This window comes from Liolophura sinensis, chromosome 8 (assembly GCF_032854445.1).
Source record: "Liolophura sinensis isolate JHLJ2023 chromosome 8, CUHK_Ljap_v2, whole genome shotgun sequence".
NCBI lineage: Eukaryota > Metazoa > Mollusca > Polyplacophora > Chitonida > Chitonidae > Liolophura > Liolophura sinensis.
In genome coordinates, this window is record NC_088302.1 from 41,498,298 (window position 1) to 41,516,555 (window position 18,258).

Genomic DNA, 18,258 nt, shown 5'->3' on the forward strand with positions numbered 1-18,258 from the left:
TTTTTCTATCTGGTGGTGCCTGCTGCATAATTTTGCGATTTTCCTCGCCATACACGTAGAGCCTGAAAACGGCAAAGCTGGCATAAATCGCTGAGTTCATCGCGTCCTCCATCATTCACACCCTGTAATTTATGCAGGGGGTGTGTTGCCTATCAGCCAATGAGAGTCGATAAAACTGCCGGCATGTTCGTATAAACTTGGAACCTACGTCCAACATTCCGGTTTCCCGATCGGTAAGCGGAAAACGAAATGTACTTTTCGCTACCTGGCCACAGACCCCCCATTAGTTTTCCATAAGCGACAATGTTAACGTTTAGCGCTGTAGCTCAGTCCTAAACATTCCATGGCCAATAAGCTTTGGTGCATACCTGGCCCAGCCTGTGAGATAAAAGCCATAAAAATCTTGACATAGGTTGACGTCAAAACCTGGACCTTTCCATGCCGGCAGCTGGGAGGGGTGCCTAGCAACGCCAAGGGGACGTCACTCGCAGCCTCATCAGACTCATCGTTTTGATACCAAGCATGCACCTGTACACCAAAAACGGCAGGCTGGCAGCAAAAAAAAGACTTTACACCCTAAAATACACAGAACTTCAATCGAAAATTGTAAAAACCGAAGCTGTAATGGAGGTCTTTGTCCACCTTCTGGGAAGAAGAGTTCTACGGAAAATGTACGACCTGCACTTCGGCCGTTTCCGACGGCAATTCTCCTCCTAACATAGAAGACTTCAGAACAAGTTCTTGGGCAAATTGGAGTCGCCCACAGCGGATTTTGGCGTTGACTTTATTTATCAATTTATCAACTTGAGGTACATATTAGAAATTTTTTATGGCATGCACCTGCGAGGGGAAATACATACTCTTTTCAATGGTATTTGTTTATCATTTCAATTTTCTTCTCCTTTAATGTCGATCTGTGGAATTACCATTGAAGAGGAAGTACAAAATTACTCTGGCTGTTAGATGTACTTTGACTCCTCTTCCAATATAGCTAAAGGCTAAATTATCTGTTGTCCTTTCTTCTTAAGTTTCCCACCCAACTGAAGCGATAGGTATGAACAATTCAGGAAAAGAAAAGACGAACCAGTCAAACAGCCATTTTGTTCATCATACGCGTATTAATGTATTCTTCCCATAAATTGATGACAACAGATGAAATGCTCAAATTTTGTGTGTTCAGGTTTGTTTGACATGTTCTTATAGGAAGGCTGATATCCTATTGGAAATATCTACACGCCAATAACAAGATACATGGAAAACAAAAAAAAAAACAACAAAGAACAAAAAAAAAACCGGTATACTAATTATACAAATCAAAGTATATACATACACATCAATTTTAAACTGCCCCATTACATAATGACATTAACACCATCCTTTGCCTGAGCCTAACCCTCACAGCAGATGAAAGTTCTACATAAATGTCATGTTGTATCCCAACCCATACCTGGCATATTTAACAATATCACAGAAAAATGTATTTGGTAGCATGTCTGCGAAAGAGCTCTCCAGTAGGTGACACTTGAAATTCATCTGTGTACATGAAATACTTAAATATTTACTTTAAAATGGATTCTAATATTTATAAATTACATCATTTAATAAGTACGTCGGGCACCAATGATGGTACATCCACCTCATGTTATTGTGCTTTAATACATGAACTCAATACATGCAGAAAGCTTAACATACCATCCTTTACCATTTACCTTAAAAAAACTGTTATTGGATGTTGATGCTTGGGGAATGACATAAACCACGCCTGACTGTGCTTTGTGCAGGACAGCTAAAAATGACACCTTCCACCCTTACAATCATATTATGTTAAAGTTGATGCACTTGTATGTTACATACAATGATGAAACTTATGCTTCCTACATGAATGTTTGTGCCAAGAGTTCAGAAAGTGACCAAGATGTCACCATGAATGACAGTGTAAAATTATTTTGAGGCTTACGATGCATGATGTAACTTAAGAACTACCGTTCTTCATTGTAACAAATATGGTAAATGTGGCTCTCTTGTTCGAGCTACCAAAGCTTACGAGAGCCACTAACACCCACATGAACAGATTTGTGACATGTTAACATTTTATGAAAACATGCATTGTTTGTTACAAAATAAAGTCTCCATGACTGTTATTATGGACAATATGCTAACTCGAAACAGAATACCACATTTTGCAGCTGAACAAATAAATAGGCCTACTGTTATGATTCAAATATTCTTAGGTTATGTAACTGTATCAGGCTACTTGTATAAATAGATATACATGATTTAATGAGTTGGTATTTGTGCTGCTGGTGAAGAGTTATTACTTTTCGCAGTACTGTTGTGATCATTATGTTCGGTGCCTTCATGGCCACGTAAAGCTAATAGTGTCCGAAGTCCTTCCACTTCGTTTTTCAGTTTATTGTACTCTTCTGAGCACTTTGCTAGGTTGTCAAACTCCCCTTTGGCTTCATTTTCTTTCTGTTTTTCCTCCTCTTTTGCTTTCTTGGCCAATTCCTTTTTCATGGACAACGACAAATAGTATCCAGCACTCTCGAATATTTTGGCAAGTTTTTTCTTGTAACCTTTTTCTGTGACTTCCTCCTGGTATAACGCCCCTTCTAAACGGTCCCAGGCCAGCTGCAGCTCTTTACTGAGTGTTGGATACACAAGCATGGAGTGAGGGTGACACACATATGGTGTCACAAACGTGATCTGGTAATGACAAGTTGACGGTTCCGAAGCGTTAGTCAGTTGATTCTTCTCGCCACACGCGAACACAACTCTCACGCGCCGATACGACGTTCCACATCGATCACCTTCCCGATACAACATAGCCACAAACGTGTTGTTTTCGATTTCCCACTCTTGGTACACACCCAGAATACCGTGATAGGGATTCCAGCGAAGGCTTTTCTCTTGCTGTGTTATGTTTGAAAAATGGCACACTTCGTAAGAGTAGCTATTATCGTCCAGTTTGAAACATTCGTTCCAAAACTTTTTCAGATGTTGTGGTCCCGAGAAATTAGCAGGTGCTACCCGCATTGTCAGTTTTGGTTCGTTTGGTTCCGTGCGATGACGCTGATCCCACATGTTATTCCAGCCATAGCTTGACGGCTCCTCGACTATTTTCATCGCTATTTGCTCACTAGCAGACAGCTGCAGAAAACAACATAATAAAATTAACAGAACTAGCATGTTGTTGTTTGCAACGCTCATCACTCTTCTCGGAAGTACATTGAGAGTTCAGTCCCTTTAGTTACAATATTAGCCAATCGAACCACCTCATTATCGCTGAGCCCCATCACTTCCTTTTTCTATTTGTCCAACATGGTAGGTTGCTCAGAATGTTTCAACCAGCTTACAATCCCCTTCAATCTGTCAGTCCCATGGATCTGTTTTCCCTAAATACATGATTTGCAAACAGTGCACACATTATAGTTTGGGAAACATGTGGTATTGAAGCTGGAGAAGTAATCATTATCGGTGAGAGCGGACAGACACTAGGTGACTAATAGTGATGCTCTCTATGTGTGATTGTGTACTGTAAAGAAATGTTGAATTGATAGATCTGTATCAGAGTAATGTACCAGGTGGCGGAATGGAACAGACATTTCTGTGTCAAAAGCACAAATGTGCTACTGCAAATGCTATTAACTCTATGTACCAAACGCTAACGACTCGTAAAGATGTAGTTGCAACAACAACAATGTAGTAGGCCTGCCATAGACTGGTGTAGCATAGGCAGGTGATACAACGTCTCACAGAGGTCGCTTCCTGAAACGCTTGATATTTTCCTATCCGCACTTGGAGTACCCATAGCGTTTCCTACCTAACATGTTTTCAATCAGCAATCCCTTATAATGATCAAGCATATCTGTTGTAATTTGAAGTCAGAAAATTGTGACCAACTCTTTGATGAGAGAAAAATGGATCATATCGCCCAAAGAATGAAACCAGAAGTTAGATCATCTGGTGTGACAAAAAAATAAGGCAGATTATAGTTGTGGAGTGAGGTAACTCCCATATCATCAACGCAGTTGGGAGAGGTGCTGACATAAACCTCTGCCAGTGTTGCAGAAAATTTACTGCTGTTGACACACACAGTAAATCTTGCCTAGCATAAAACCACATAGTGACCACATGGTGTAATTAACTAGCTTGTTTTGAGAACAACCAAACCAAAATTGGTCCACGGCATCACAAAAATGATGGCATTTTCCTTGCCTACACTATTGCGTTAAGTGAGTGCATGCTCTCATCCTGCCTAAATGAGACTGACTTTGAGGTCATGATCTTTTATCAGCCTCTGCAAAGTGTAGTGCATGCTGATATGGCAGGGAGTCCAGGAATTATCTGCTTTGAATGTCTTATTGAATAGCCACATTGATCATGTCACTGAGTGTAGCAGATTGAGGTGGTGGCTGCTGCCGGCTAGATTCTAAGCATTTGCATAGTTCGTGATTTGGTGCAGTTGTCTTTGCTTTTGGTTAGGTCAGCCTAAGAAAAGGTTACCTTCTTTGGAGGAACATTCGGTTGGCCACTGTTGACCGTAAGAAAGCTCTAAAGCTTGTGTGAATAGGGTTATATGTTCCTTACTGTAAATCTGACAGGTTTGTGGCTATTTTATTGGGTAACTCTAGCAATTGTACTGCTTAAATCAGCTTTTAGTAGAATTATGTCATATAAAATTGCAATTTGAAAATACTTACAAACATAATCTGTGCAATAGGCAATCTACTTATTTGATTTAAGCTTCTCAGTTACCTCTACTTATCTTTAAACAACAAGGGTTGGTCAGAAATTATGACAAAGCCTGCAAATAAATACAACAGAGTGCACTACCCATTTCAGACCAATAGGGTTTTCTGGCCGATATTTGCATGAATTCAGTTCACTGATGAACATACTACCGTGCAGCAAAAAAAATCAGTCTTGACACATTTATGGATGTTTTATGAAACTAAAAATGCAAAATCATGGTCATATTTGCTTTAATGACAAATGCCAAAAAGTAGAAAAAGTCAAAATTATTCTAAGTGCATTTGTTTTTATCTTTTACACATGTGACACATCACAATGCTGTCCAGTTTAAAATTGACAGTAGAACTAACATTGAAGTTCTTCATGGAATAAATGAAGGTAAGTAAACCGGGAAACAATCTGTCACTGTGGCTGATTGACATTTTGATGAAGTATAATATCTTCATGATAAACCTGAACAAAGTATTGATTTTTGTTTTGTTTTGTTTTGTTTTGTAGGGGCGAGTACGTACCAAGACCGTTAAGAAGGCGGCCCGGGTGATCATAGAAAAGTACTACACCCGTCTGACGCTGGACTTCCACTCCAACAAACGGGTGTGCGAGGAGATTGCCATAATCCCTAGCAAGAAGCTCCGCAACAAGATTGCTGGGTAAATCTGATCACATATTATATTACTGTACTGATCAAACCTTAATGTTACTTCAAGTTTATTTGTTGAGACTAACACTGATAGTTACACAATTCCTGTAAATATGCCATTAAAAAGGATGAAAGTGGCAGAATTTATCATCTTTCCAGATCCATCCTTTGAAGTCAAGCTTTTGACCATTTTTACTCTTAATGTCATCATGGGTTTTTTTTTTTGTTTGTATGTAATTTAATGTGATATACTCTTCAGTAGTTTTCCAAGATTTTTAACATTCAGGCTTGTAAAAATATTGATCTTCTCAACGAAATGTCAGGCCGTATACCCACTCAAGAAGCAGGGAGAAAAATGTGTGTGGGGAAGCGTTGAGCTCTAGATGCAGAAGTTGAGCTCTAGAAGCAGAAGTCTCTTTCTTGGACTAAAAACAGGGTAGCAAGGTAGTAAATACTGTAAGATGGAATGGAAAATGTAAATAAAGAGCCTGTTGTGCTTGAATGAGTTTCCATTGTTTAAGTTAAAGAGTTATCTCCCCTGACAGTTGATTTATAAATTCAGATCTATGAAGAGGTATGAAGGAAATTTTTATCAATTTAAAGAACGAAATGATCATAAATTCGTTTGCTGAATTCTGCTGAAATTTTGAATGGGATGTGTAGTAAGAGGAGAATCTCAGTCAGGTCCATGAAATGTACTTTTTTTACACTGTGTTAAGAAGTTGCACATGAAATATTGTACTTTTTTTACACTGTGTTAAGAAGTTGCACATGAAATATTGTACTTTTTTTACACTGTGTTAAGAAGTTGCACATGAAATATTGTACTTTTTTACACTGTGTTAAGAAGTTGCACAGTTGGGGCATCCGGCAAATTTAAAGAAATCACGGCCCTACAAAAATTTTACCTCTTCCCCGCAATATACCCTGTTTATGCAAATACAGCATAAGAGTTAACTAATCACTTGATGTCTTTATTTACTGATTCAAATCAATTATGTATCAAATTTGTTAGTTTTTGTATCTTCTTTTGAAAAAGGGCTGCTGCTCAGGCAAAGCTGAATGGGTTATCAGATGAGTCGGCAGTGTGCATATTTAAAGATTGTTTAGTCATTGTTCTTATAGCCTGTTTTAGGCTAGTTGTGGATTTGATTCTCGGCACTAACTTCTCGTTCGGCAGGGACACCCCTCACAGGAATTGATAATGCAATCGCGGCAAGCCCAGCAAAGTCCAGGAAAATGTAAACAAACTTTAGAATCACTGTGCGACACACTTGGTCGAATTACATTGTGCCGATACTAGCGAGGGCCGACTTACGTTTACAATTGTTTTTTTTTTTTACCTCTCCCGGACGATTTCTGCTGGTCACATACGGGAATTTACTGGTAAATGGAAACACTGCTGGGTCATTTTATCTCTGCAATTGACATGTTGAGGACTGTTACCTAACTTAAGTGTACCTGTATAATACACTTCTCAGATGGAGGTATGATCTTCACCTTATGCTAATGTCTCTTTCTAACCTTTATTTTTGATAGGTTTGTGACTCATTTGATGAAGCGCATTCAGCGTGGCCCAGTGAGAGGTATCTCTATCAAACTGCAGGAAGAGGAGAGGGAGAGGAGAGATAACTTTGTGCCTGAGGTATGATGTATTTCCTGCAAGCAGTTTGTAAAGTTTTGTAGAACGAATTTCTTCACATGTAGGGAGAACGTCCAATCTTTCCTTCATTGTTTGGATCCGGTAAACAATGAAAAATGAGTGATTTTCTGCTCTTTCACACATTAATTTGTATCTGTCTACCTGTCTGTGATGTTAATCTTTATCATAAGTACCACTTGAATTGAGCTCAGATTTTGAATCGATGTATAATATGAGTGAGCGTTTGATCCTTGATGTGCATACCCTAATTCTTCTAATTTTTACGACAGACATTAAGAGAACTGAAAGCAGTGAATTACATCTCTCCCAAAGTTGTTTGGAAAAGTCAAGAAATGAATATGTTGTTCATTAGATGGACTAACCATGTGAAAAAAAAGAAACTAAATATTCCTGTTACAATTACATGTGTATAATGTATATTGACTACAAAGAGCAGAACCAAAAATTAGAAGAAATATGTTATTGATTACAGTAAATTGTACATTTTATGTACTGGAATCAGATGTTAAGCGTTGTGTCTAGCATTGTGGAACTGTGTATGTATTGAGTTGTGGTTGTGTATACATGTTAGGGCTCAATAACATGGACGTTATGATCCATGGTTGATGCTATGTGTGCAAACTAAAATTACTGTAAAGTAAAATATTCATGATTTTTGTTTTTGAATTTTGGAATCAATGTTAAGGTACATGTTACTGGTGTTCTGTCAAGGAATGCAGCATGGATTGAGCTCAGGTTGTGCATACATGTAAAGCACAGTGACCATGGTAACACACCTCCTACATATTCAGTTCTCTAGAAGGCTTGCTGTCAATCTAAGTTGCATTCATGAATTTCAATTTAATTACCAATTTAACATTTTTCATGTTCTTGAACAGACATTGGTTTCCATACAATAAATGCTTCAAAACTGAAGCAGAAATTTTTGCCAGAAATTTTGTGTGCAGGTTCATTGTGTCATGTCTGTGGCTCCTCTTGAAAATGTTTGAAAACTTGTTTGATCCATACAGTACTGCACTTTTATTTATATGAGAATTCTGTGAAGTTTGAATTTATCTTTTATGTTTTATTCTTTATTTCAAAACAGTCACGCTATCATTGTATGCAAAACTAGAATATATTCTTGTACAGAAGTTAACAGCTATGCTGGGTTGATTGACAGGTATCTGCTATAGAGCAGGATGTGATTGAGGTAGACCCAGACACAAAGGAGATGTTGAAGATTCTGGTGAGTTCAGTGACTCTTACGCCCAGTATTTTTTTTCGGACAATGTGTCCTCCAGTATCATACATTAACTCATAACCTCACATCAGACTGCTCATACCTATGCTTACATCAGTACCATACCCCACATTTTCATCAGTACCATACCCCACATTTTCATCAGTACCATACCCCACTTCCATCAGTACCATACCCCACATTTTCATCAGTACCATACCCCACTTCCATCAGTGCCATACCCCACACTTCCATCAGTACCATACCCCACTTCCATCAGTACCATACCCCACACTTCCATCAGTACCATACCCCACACTTCCATCAGTACCATACCCCACTTCCATCAGTGCCATACCCCACATTTACATCAGTACCATACCCCACTTCCATCAGTACCGTACCCCACTTCAATCAGTACCATACCCCACTTCCATCAGTACCATACCCCACATTTACATCAGTACCATACCCCACTTCAATCAGTACCATACCCCACATTTGCATCAGTACCATACCCCACATTTACATCAGTACCATACCCCACTTCAATCAGTACCGTACCCCACTTCAATCAGTACCATACCCCACTTCCATCAGTACCATACCCCACATTTACATCAGTACCATACCCCACTTCAATCAGTACCATACCCCACATTTGCATCAGTACCATACCCCACATTTGCATCAGAACCATACTCCACACTTGCAGCATTACCCTAACCCACATTTGCATCAGTACCATGCCCCACCTCCACCAGTATCATACCCGATACTTGCATCAGTACCATACCCAACTTTTGCATCAGTACCCCTACCTCACACTTGCAGCAGTACCCTACACCACATTTGCATCAGTACTATACCTCACTTCCATCAGTATCATACCCAATATTTGCATCAGTACCATATCCCACATTTGCATTAGTACCATACCCCACATTTGCATCACTACCATACCCCACATTTGCATCAGTACCATACCCCACATGTACATCAGTACCCTACCGCACATTTTCATCAGTACCCTACCGCACATTTGCATCAGTACCATACCTCACATTTGCATCAGTACCATACCCCACATTTTCATCAGTACCCTACCCCACATTTGCATCAGTGCCATACCTCACATTTGCATCATTACCATACCCCACATTTGCATCAGTACCATACCCCACATTTGCATCAGTACCATACCCCAAATTTCATCAGTACCATACCCCACATTTGCATCAGTACCATACCCCGCATTTGATCAGTACTTTACCCCACATTTGCATCAGTACCATACCCCATGTTATAAGTTCGGACACCTGGCCCATGCTTGCATGTGAGAGTTAATTTGCGCATCTTTGTAAACCAAGTCAGAAATAAGTAACAGTATATCTAAGGCAAGTGTTTTGTATTTAACGTTAATTTTTATTTTTTCAGCTCGATTGTAATTTTTTATTATAAGTTACAAGTATTGTAACTTACAATTTCTGTGTGCAAGAGGGTGTCGATTGTAAGTTAAAGCAAATATTGTGATTTAGTGTTTTACACTCAAGTTAGGATTACAGTCCCTTTGTGCAAGTGGCCCAAGGGGCTTCAAGCGCTGGCTTGCTGTCACTTGGCCAATCAGGTAGCATGTTCAAATCCAGCTCTATCTGTTTCGGCTGTAAGTCATGAGGTTTGTCTGGTACCTGTTGACCTGTTTCCTCTACTCTTAAATGTGATGGTCATCTTAGAAGTGAAAAATTTTTGAGCACTACACTAAACACCAATCAGTCGTAACTAACGCTCTGTTTCTTCTGCCCCCAGGACTTTGGCAGCATCCCCAATCTCCAGCCCACACAGCCTCCCACGCAGATAGGATTCCGGCCCAGAGGACCTTAGAACGCCAACAAAATAATGTACAAAAACCACAAGGAAAAATAACAATAAACCCTTCTCTTTGAAGAGTGAGACTGGTTGTATTGTTGTTACTTTTTCACAATAAATAATTATATCTGGCACACTAGTATTTTGCACCTTTCACTTCTCACTGAGGTTTTGGTGTCTGGTGTCTGACAGGACAAGGGTATGACCTTCAGCAATGTCATCTGCCACAACGGGGTATTGTTGTGACTAAGATGTTCAAAGTGAAGTTGAAACAATTATTTTGATACCGTATGTTTGCATCAATATCCTGTTCTGTCATATCTGTGCTTAGATGACTGTTTATTACACAAACACTCATTATCAAGGCCTGAGGAGCGACCAACCTTGAGTTCAGCTCAGTCGATCATAGAAAGTTAACAGAGCTAGTACCATACCCTAAGCGTTGGGGTCGGCATCCAATAACAGTTAAAGGAATGTAAAGGTAAACCACATGTAAGGTTGGTGTCTCAAAAAGTACCCCAGGTATTGAGTTCAAGTTGCACTTGGACGTGAAACATAATTACGCGAAGAGAATGTTCCAACATTGATGCCCTGTGTGTATATTAATTACCATAATACATATAACAAGGTTGATGACTCAAGAAGGTGGTATCTCATGTCCATTAGCAAAGAAGCATGAAGTTGTATGATAACGTTGACACAATGAAGTTAATTTATCGCGACAATCATGCATTCTTCTCAGCATGGAAAACGGGATTTTCCTTAAATCATTCCTTAATGTTAATAAATCGGTAAGGTATTGTCACTCCTCTGTATAATGAACTGTTTAAATGCAGATGCCACCTGCAAGTCAAATGCCTGAAGTCTTGAGAAATCCGTTTGTCGTGAATTTGCACACGACGCCTGCTGTCCGTGATATCACACCGTTTCCCCCATAACCCAACTCAGATCAGCACTCGGGCCACAGCTAGGTATAACCTTTCCATGCGAAGGAATGGACAATTCCGAGGTCTTTATAAGGAGAACTTTGTATCCGTCGGTCACTGTCAGGCACCAGGTTTCTGTCGTACTTTGTCAATCTCTCCAGCTGAAATCGCCAAATTATGTTTTGATTAACTATCAGCTTTCTTAAATTTATTTATTTATTTATTTATTTATTTATTTGGTAGGATTTTTTTGTCATACTCAAGAATATAACACTTACATCTGGCCAGTATTATGGTGGGAAGAGACCGGGCAGAACTCGGAGGAATACCACGACTGTTCTCAGGTAGCTGCATGCTTTTCCACGTACCACTGCCAGGGAAGCCAGCATGAGCTGGATGTGAACTGACAGCAATGACATTAGTGACAGGCCCCTGGGTCATTGCGTTGCGCTATAGAATGCTGACAACTAAGCCACGTGGGTCCCCAAGAAACTGTTGTACTGGTTATGGTGAAATTGTGATTGCACCAGCTTAACTATAAATACATATTCATTCATTTATTTGATTGGCGTTCGACAAGATGCTGAAGAATATTTCAGTTTTACGACCTCGGTTAGATTTGGATGAATTAACAAAATTCGGAATTTTCATTGAAAACTGCTCAGAGGGTTATTTGATTGTTGTTAAGCCCATACTTAAGATTTTTTCATTTAGCTGCTAGTTTTATAGACGGAGGTAATTAGAGTATAATCCGGGTATACCATGTACAGGCCTTTGGTATAGAAAACGAGTCGTCTTCAACCTAGGACTAATATAACAGTAATACTTGTCACAGTAACTCCAAAGCCTGATGGTAACAATTAGACAGGGGAATAAAGAAATGCCTGTCTCAGCCCACCAAGCGCGTTCCAAACGTCCCTTTAATTCCCTTGAATTAGCCAACCAAAAGCCTAAACTTTAGTGAATTTGAGTATAACGATGAAGTTATAAATACTAAAATATGTACTGGCCAACGCGGCTTACCATTTCGTCGGCCTGGTCCACGGTAATGTCAGGGTTGTTTCGCTTTGTTGTTGTTTTCCGTGGGGTGGGGATGTAGTAGAGGCGGTTTACAGCCTGCTCTACCTCATCGGCCGTCATTTTCTGATGGCCCATTCCGAACTCCGGCTTAACGATGGTTCCCCACGGGTGCTTGAAGGTAGAGCGATTGGCCGACATCCTGACCGCTTCGACGGCAGACTGTGCGTGGTAACCCGGTGTTATAGTGGACCTGCCAGGAGACGGATGACCTACAACAACGACTGTACAGGTCACCAGCTCACTTGTACAGTCGCATACCAGCATTACTCTGTAACCAATAACACAATAAGCCGCTACAGAAGGATTAGGTTAATCTCGCTCGATAGTCTGATCCGAACTCGTTTCGCTCGCGCTATTGTAGCAGGCCCTATTATTCTAGATGAATAAGGAACTGTTTGTATTTCATCGTGCATGCTTGACAGAACTGGAACGGTTTGATCCGTCTACATGTATTTTATTATGAACGTATTTGTCGGTTTTAAGTTGGGGCACTGGGGTAAAACAAAACTTAACCGTATAGCGGCTACATTTCGGGTTGTACTCGAGTGAAAGTCTCGATTATCCGACTTTTTCTCGCCAACATCTCGCGCTGTAATTCAGGCCTCGTCAGAATGTCGCCTTCTCTTAGTATTGAAAGATATGGCTGAAAAGGGAATTAATGTGTTCATTAAGAAAGGTGTCATTCTCACGAGATTCGGACAACATAGCGAGATTCCATATTAGGTCCATATAAATTTATTGCACAAGGTCAGAATTAGTCTATATTCAGCCATACATGGTACCGTTCCAGAACGCATCATTCCTCATTATCCCATGTGCTTCTTTCAAATGCACCTTCCGAATATTACTCTTCCAGTGCTGAGTTCCAACTTGAGCTTTGACAATCAGATTTTAAAATTATGGCAAAAATACACAAAAACTAAAAGAAATACATCTGTTGTGAGCGAGATTTTGTCGAGATTTAAGACAAAATTTGATCGAGAAATGAATGAGGATGCAAGATTCCAGCGAAGATACCAGATTCAGTGAACGTGCATCTTCATTCTAACAGGTAGTTGAGAATGTAGTTCACCAACCCTCTACAAAAGGAAGCAAATATTGTAACCTATGGAACAGTAGTGCCTTCTACCTATACTTAAATAAGAGGATAATATTTATTTTATTGGACGGGTGGATAAATTTCGCCAGTATTTCAGGTGAGTAATAGGTTGACTAAGATGTAATAATGAAGTATCCCGAACTGTTATGCATACACGGAACCCTTTTGGACAACAACAGGCGATGCATAGTTTTCATTTTTCAGAACACTGTGTAGTTTTCGAGGTTTGCGTTTTTAGCCTATTAGAAACATGCCCGTCACTTTTTATTTCAGGTTTGTTGTACTCCTTATTGCTGGGAAAACTATGTACTCATTCTTAGTTGAAACACGTTATCGCCACGATATATTCAGGGCTGTGGTCACCATCATACATTCATTTATTCCTTGTGCAGAGAATGACTGGGCAATTCTAAAACGTAAACAAAATTGAATACAATTAAGTCAAAACCAGGAATCTCAAGGTCAGAAGTAGAGGTCATTACCTGAGACAAGAAATCCCGTCACGTTCATCAGAAAGTAAAACAAATGTTTGTAGAGAAACCTGGAAATAGCTGTCAATCCCTCGCTCCACATGCAGAGGGTGAAGGTCAGTCATCAGAGGCTAGACAGGATATAGCCACGTCCACACTTCACGCAGGGTCAGACATGACCCACAGAGTGTCAGAGAGCAGCGACAACAGTGTGATAGTTGACAATTGGTCACAAGTATGCATTGAAATATGGCCACTTGTCAATTTACCTCTGTTATGGCTTAATTTTAAGTGGCAAATTTGCCTGTGCCTAGATTGGCAATATCTTTTCCTCACAGACAGTATCCACGAGAAGTATCGTTTTGTCTCTATAAAAAAGTTAAATCGTTTTATTAGCGCTGATGTACAGCTGCAATTAGAGTGGTCAAATTGTTAGACTAAAATCCTGAGCCGCGACGTGAACAATTAAAAGTGGGACAAAGTTTAGCCGAGAAAATGTGCATACATTTTTTTAACGACTCACGTAGTTTGTGCACACAGACTTATCGATATGTCTGCGCGTCTGCCCTTCAGCATGCGTTTTTCAGAACGAAGAATTGTTTGTGTCCTGGAAATATTGTGCTATTATTCACGGAACAGTACAAATAGCGCGTCAAATCTGCATGAATATGTTTTAGTTTCTTTTATATTTCTCGGAGAAACAATCTTAATATGCGTGTTCATGTAAATAAGGTATAATTTATTTTATTTATTTATTTGTTTGGTGTTTTACGCCGTACTCAAGAATATTTCACTTATATGACGGCGGCCAGCATTATGGTGGGAGGAAACCGGCAAGAGCTCCGGTGAAACCCACGACCATCTGCAGGTTGCTGGAAGACCTTCCCACCTACAAATAAGGTATGAAATGAAAACACAGATGTAGCATTACATAAAACTATATATGAAAATAAAATAATATTCTTCACAAAGAAACCTATTTCGTGCACATGGTTGTGTTTTGATTTAAATCCAGGTAAAAGGTAGGTGAATTTGTGGAACGACAAACCTATAATTGATATTAACTGTATTACCGTATACCCGGTTTCCTCTGGGAATTGTTTGAAGGAAGAATTTGAAGGTTTGACCAAGGCTCCCTGCAAAAAGGTAAAACATTGTGTATATAATGCTATTTAGCGTATGATGTGTTGGTTTGTGATTGTGACATGAATTAATTGCCAAATTACCAAATCTCCAAAGAGTCGGTCTACATCACAACTACAGTCGTATAGGGCCTTTATGACCCTTTCCTCTCATGGCCTCTCCCAAGCCCCCTCCCCCCACTCCCCCCCAATCATACAAAATAGGGCTGATGATCAGTTATTGCAAAATACCAGTAGAGGATTTGCTTGAAGTTGATATAGATCGACATACAAACCAGACGACAGAGTTTTCAATGATAAACTGTCAAGCAGATGCAGCAAACTTCCTGCATGACTCGGTTTTTCACTGCGGAAGAGGGCCTGTCCATGTTGAACTGAGAACAGGCGACTTCAAATCAAGGGCGGTTACTCTCTTGTACCACGAGCGGCTTTGCATTCTCGAGAGTTACCTGTCCGTTTTATGGGACAGACTGTGCTCTATCGCTTAAATTCTGTGTAGTTTAATAAAGACTTAGTCAACTTCATACTTGTTAATCTTCCTCGTTCTTCTCTGTGGGAACTTTCTTCTCTGTGGGAACGTCTGCCTGCAACCTGCGGATGATGCCGACCGGCTTCGCATAAGTCAAATGTTTTTGAGTGCGGCATAAAACAAACAAATAAATATTGAAAACGTCATCGACAAGTTTACACAGATCACGAAATGATACGTAACTAAAATAAAGCATATGTATTTATAACTGCACATGGACGTTTGTCCGAAATAAAAGAATAATTTCCTCTCTCAAGCATTCCTCTATCAAATACCGATCCCTTGTCAAATAATGGTCAGATGAGGAAAATAGTCACAGAATACAAGCCTACATTTGCCAACTGCCACATTTTCTATGGTGTATTTTAATTCTTTTTATTCTTCAAGTTGACACACATTACGTGGTCAGATAGAGACAAGACATCGCAAACAATATTATATTCATCCTAACGCTCAACACAAAACATACACAGCGATTAGTTAGATGAGGGAGAAATCAGAAACTATACTACATATATCTATGGGCACAAAAAGTCACAAACAAAATTACTGTGCCTATAACGGTACGTGTACAGTGACCACGTGGGAAGGAACAGTCACCAACAACACCACACACCTGGTGACATATAAGACACTATAGTGGACATGGTAGGGGGAAGTTACCGAAAAAGCCACACACCTAATAACACATAAGGCCTACACATATACAGTGGGCATGGTAGAGGGAAAAGTCACCAACAACACCACACACCTGACGGTATATAAGACACTGAAGGTCTATACATATACAGTGACCATGGTTGTGGCCTTGACACATGTAGGGGGAAAAGTCACCAACACCACTCACCTAATGCTACATAAGCCGCTATAGTGACCATGGCACATGTGGGAGAAAAAGTCACCAACACCTCATTGCTAATGCTAAATAAGCCGCTATAGTGACCATGACACATGTGGAAGAAAAAGTCACCAACACCTCATTGCTAATGCTACATAAGCCTCTATAGTGACCATGGCACATGTGGGAGAAAAAGTCACCAACACCACATAGCTAATGCTATATAAGCCGCTATAGTGACCATGACACATGTGGGAGAAAAGGTCACCAACACCACTCACCTAATGCTATATAAGCCGCTATAGTGACCACGGCACATGTGGGAGAAAAAGTCACCAACACCACTCACCTAATGCTATATAAGCCGCTATAGTGACCATGACACATGTGGGAGAAAAAGTCACCAACACCACATTCCTAATGCTATATAAGCCGCTATAGTGACCATGACACATGTGGGAGAAAAAGTCACCAACACCACTCACCTAATGCTATATAAGCCGCTATAGTGACCATGGCACATGTGGGAGAAAAAGTCACCAAAACCTCATTGCTAATGCTAAATAAGCCGCTAAAGTGACCATGACACATGTGGAAGAAAAAGTCACCAACACCTCATTGCTAATGCTACATAAGCCTCTATAGTGACCATGGCACATGTGGGAGAAAAAGTCACCAACACCACATAGCTAATGCTATATAAGCCGCTATAGTGACCATGACACATGTGGGAGAAAAAGTCACCAACACCACTCACCTAATGCTATATAAGCCGCTATAGTGACCACGGCACATGTGGGAGAAAAAGTCACCAACACCACTCACCTAATGCTATATAAGCCGCTATAGTGACCATGGCACATGTGGGAGAAAAAGTCACCAACACCACATTCCTAATGCTATATAAGCCGCTATAGTGACCACGGCACATGTGGGAGAAAAAGTCACCAACACCACTCACCTAATGCTATATAAGCCGCTATAGTGACCATGGCACATGTGGGAGAAAAAGTCACCAACACCACTCACCTAATGCTATATAAGCCGCTATAGTGACCACGGCACATGTGGGAGAAAAAGTCACCAACACCACATTCCTAATGCTATATAAGCCGCTATAGTGACCACGGCACATGTGGGAGAAAAAGTCACCAACACCACTCACCTAATGCTATATAAGCCGCTATAGTGACCATGGCACATGTGGAAGAAAAAGTCACCAACACCACATTCCTAATGCTATATAAGCCGCTATAGTGACAATGGCACATGTCGGAGAAAAAGTCACCAACACCACTCACCTAATGCTATATAAGCCGCTATAGTGACCACGGCACATGTGGGAGAAAAAGTCACCAACACCACATTCCTAATGCTATATAAGCCGCTATAGTGACAATGGGACATGTGGGAGAAAAAGTCACCAACACCACTCACCTAATGCTATATAAACCGCTATAGTGACCATGGCACATGTGGGAGAAAAAATCACCAACACCACTCACCTAATGCTATATAAGCCGCTATAGTGACCACGGCACATGTGGGAGAAAAAGTCACCAACACCACATTGCTAATGCTATATAAACCGCTATAGTGACCATGGCACATGTGGGAGAAAAAGTCACCAACACCACTCACCTAATGCTATATAAGCCGCTATAGTGACCATGGCACATGTGGGAGAAAAAGTCACCAACACCACATTGCTAATGCTATATAAGCCGCTATAGTGACCATGGCACATGTGGGAGAAAAAGTCACCAACACCACATTGCCAATGCTATATAAGCCGCTATAGTGACCATGGCACATGTGGGAGAAAAAGTCACCAACACCACATTGCTAATGCTATATAAGCCGCTATAGTGACCATGGCACATGTGGGAGAAAAAGTCACCAACACCTCATTCCTAATGCCATATAAGCCACTAGAGGCCTGGATAGGAGTAGAGAAAGCGTACGAAAATATGCTTGACACATGATGGCGTATCAGACAGTATACATAGATAACTCTTGCTTAAGTCT

At 40.3% G+C, this 18,258-nt stretch overlaps 3 protein-coding genes across 3 annotated transcripts; 1 reads left to right on the forward strand and 2 right to left on the reverse strand.

The window, feature by feature from the left end:
- Positions 1–779: 779 nt before the first annotated feature.
- Positions 780–3,206, reverse strand: LOC135472653 (N-acetylglucosamine-1-phosphotransferase subunit gamma-like). Its single transcript, XM_064752257.1, has one exon. The coding sequence runs from the start codon at positions 3,187–3,189 to the stop codon at positions 2,278–2,280; it is 912 nt and encodes a 303-aa protein (XP_064608327.1). The 5' UTR covers positions 3,190–3,206; the 3' UTR covers positions 780–2,277.
- A 1,921-nt stretch (positions 3,207–5,127) lies between these two features.
- Positions 5,128–10,232, forward strand: LOC135473532 (small ribosomal subunit protein eS17-like). Its single transcript, XM_064753384.1, has 5 exons — positions 5,128–5,133; positions 5,254–5,405; positions 6,935–7,040; positions 8,221–8,286; positions 10,087–10,232. Exons 1-5 carry the CDS (start codon positions 5,128–5,130, stop codon positions 10,159–10,161), a joined length of 405 nt encoding a protein of 134 aa, XP_064609454.1. The 3' UTR covers positions 10,162–10,232.
- A 606-nt stretch (positions 10,233–10,838) lies between these two features.
- Positions 10,839–15,494, reverse strand: LOC135474052 (uncharacterized). The gene is made up of 4 exons (XM_064754043.1): positions 15,391–15,494; positions 14,795–14,857; positions 12,096–12,420; positions 10,839–11,233 (listed from the first exon to the last, which is right to left on the reverse strand). The coding sequence occupies exons 1-4, from the start codon at positions 15,480–15,482 to the stop codon at positions 11,114–11,116; spliced, it is 600 nt and encodes a 199-aa protein (XP_064610113.1). The 5' UTR covers positions 15,483–15,494; the 3' UTR covers positions 10,839–11,113.
- Positions 15,495–18,258: the final 2,764 nt, after the last annotated feature.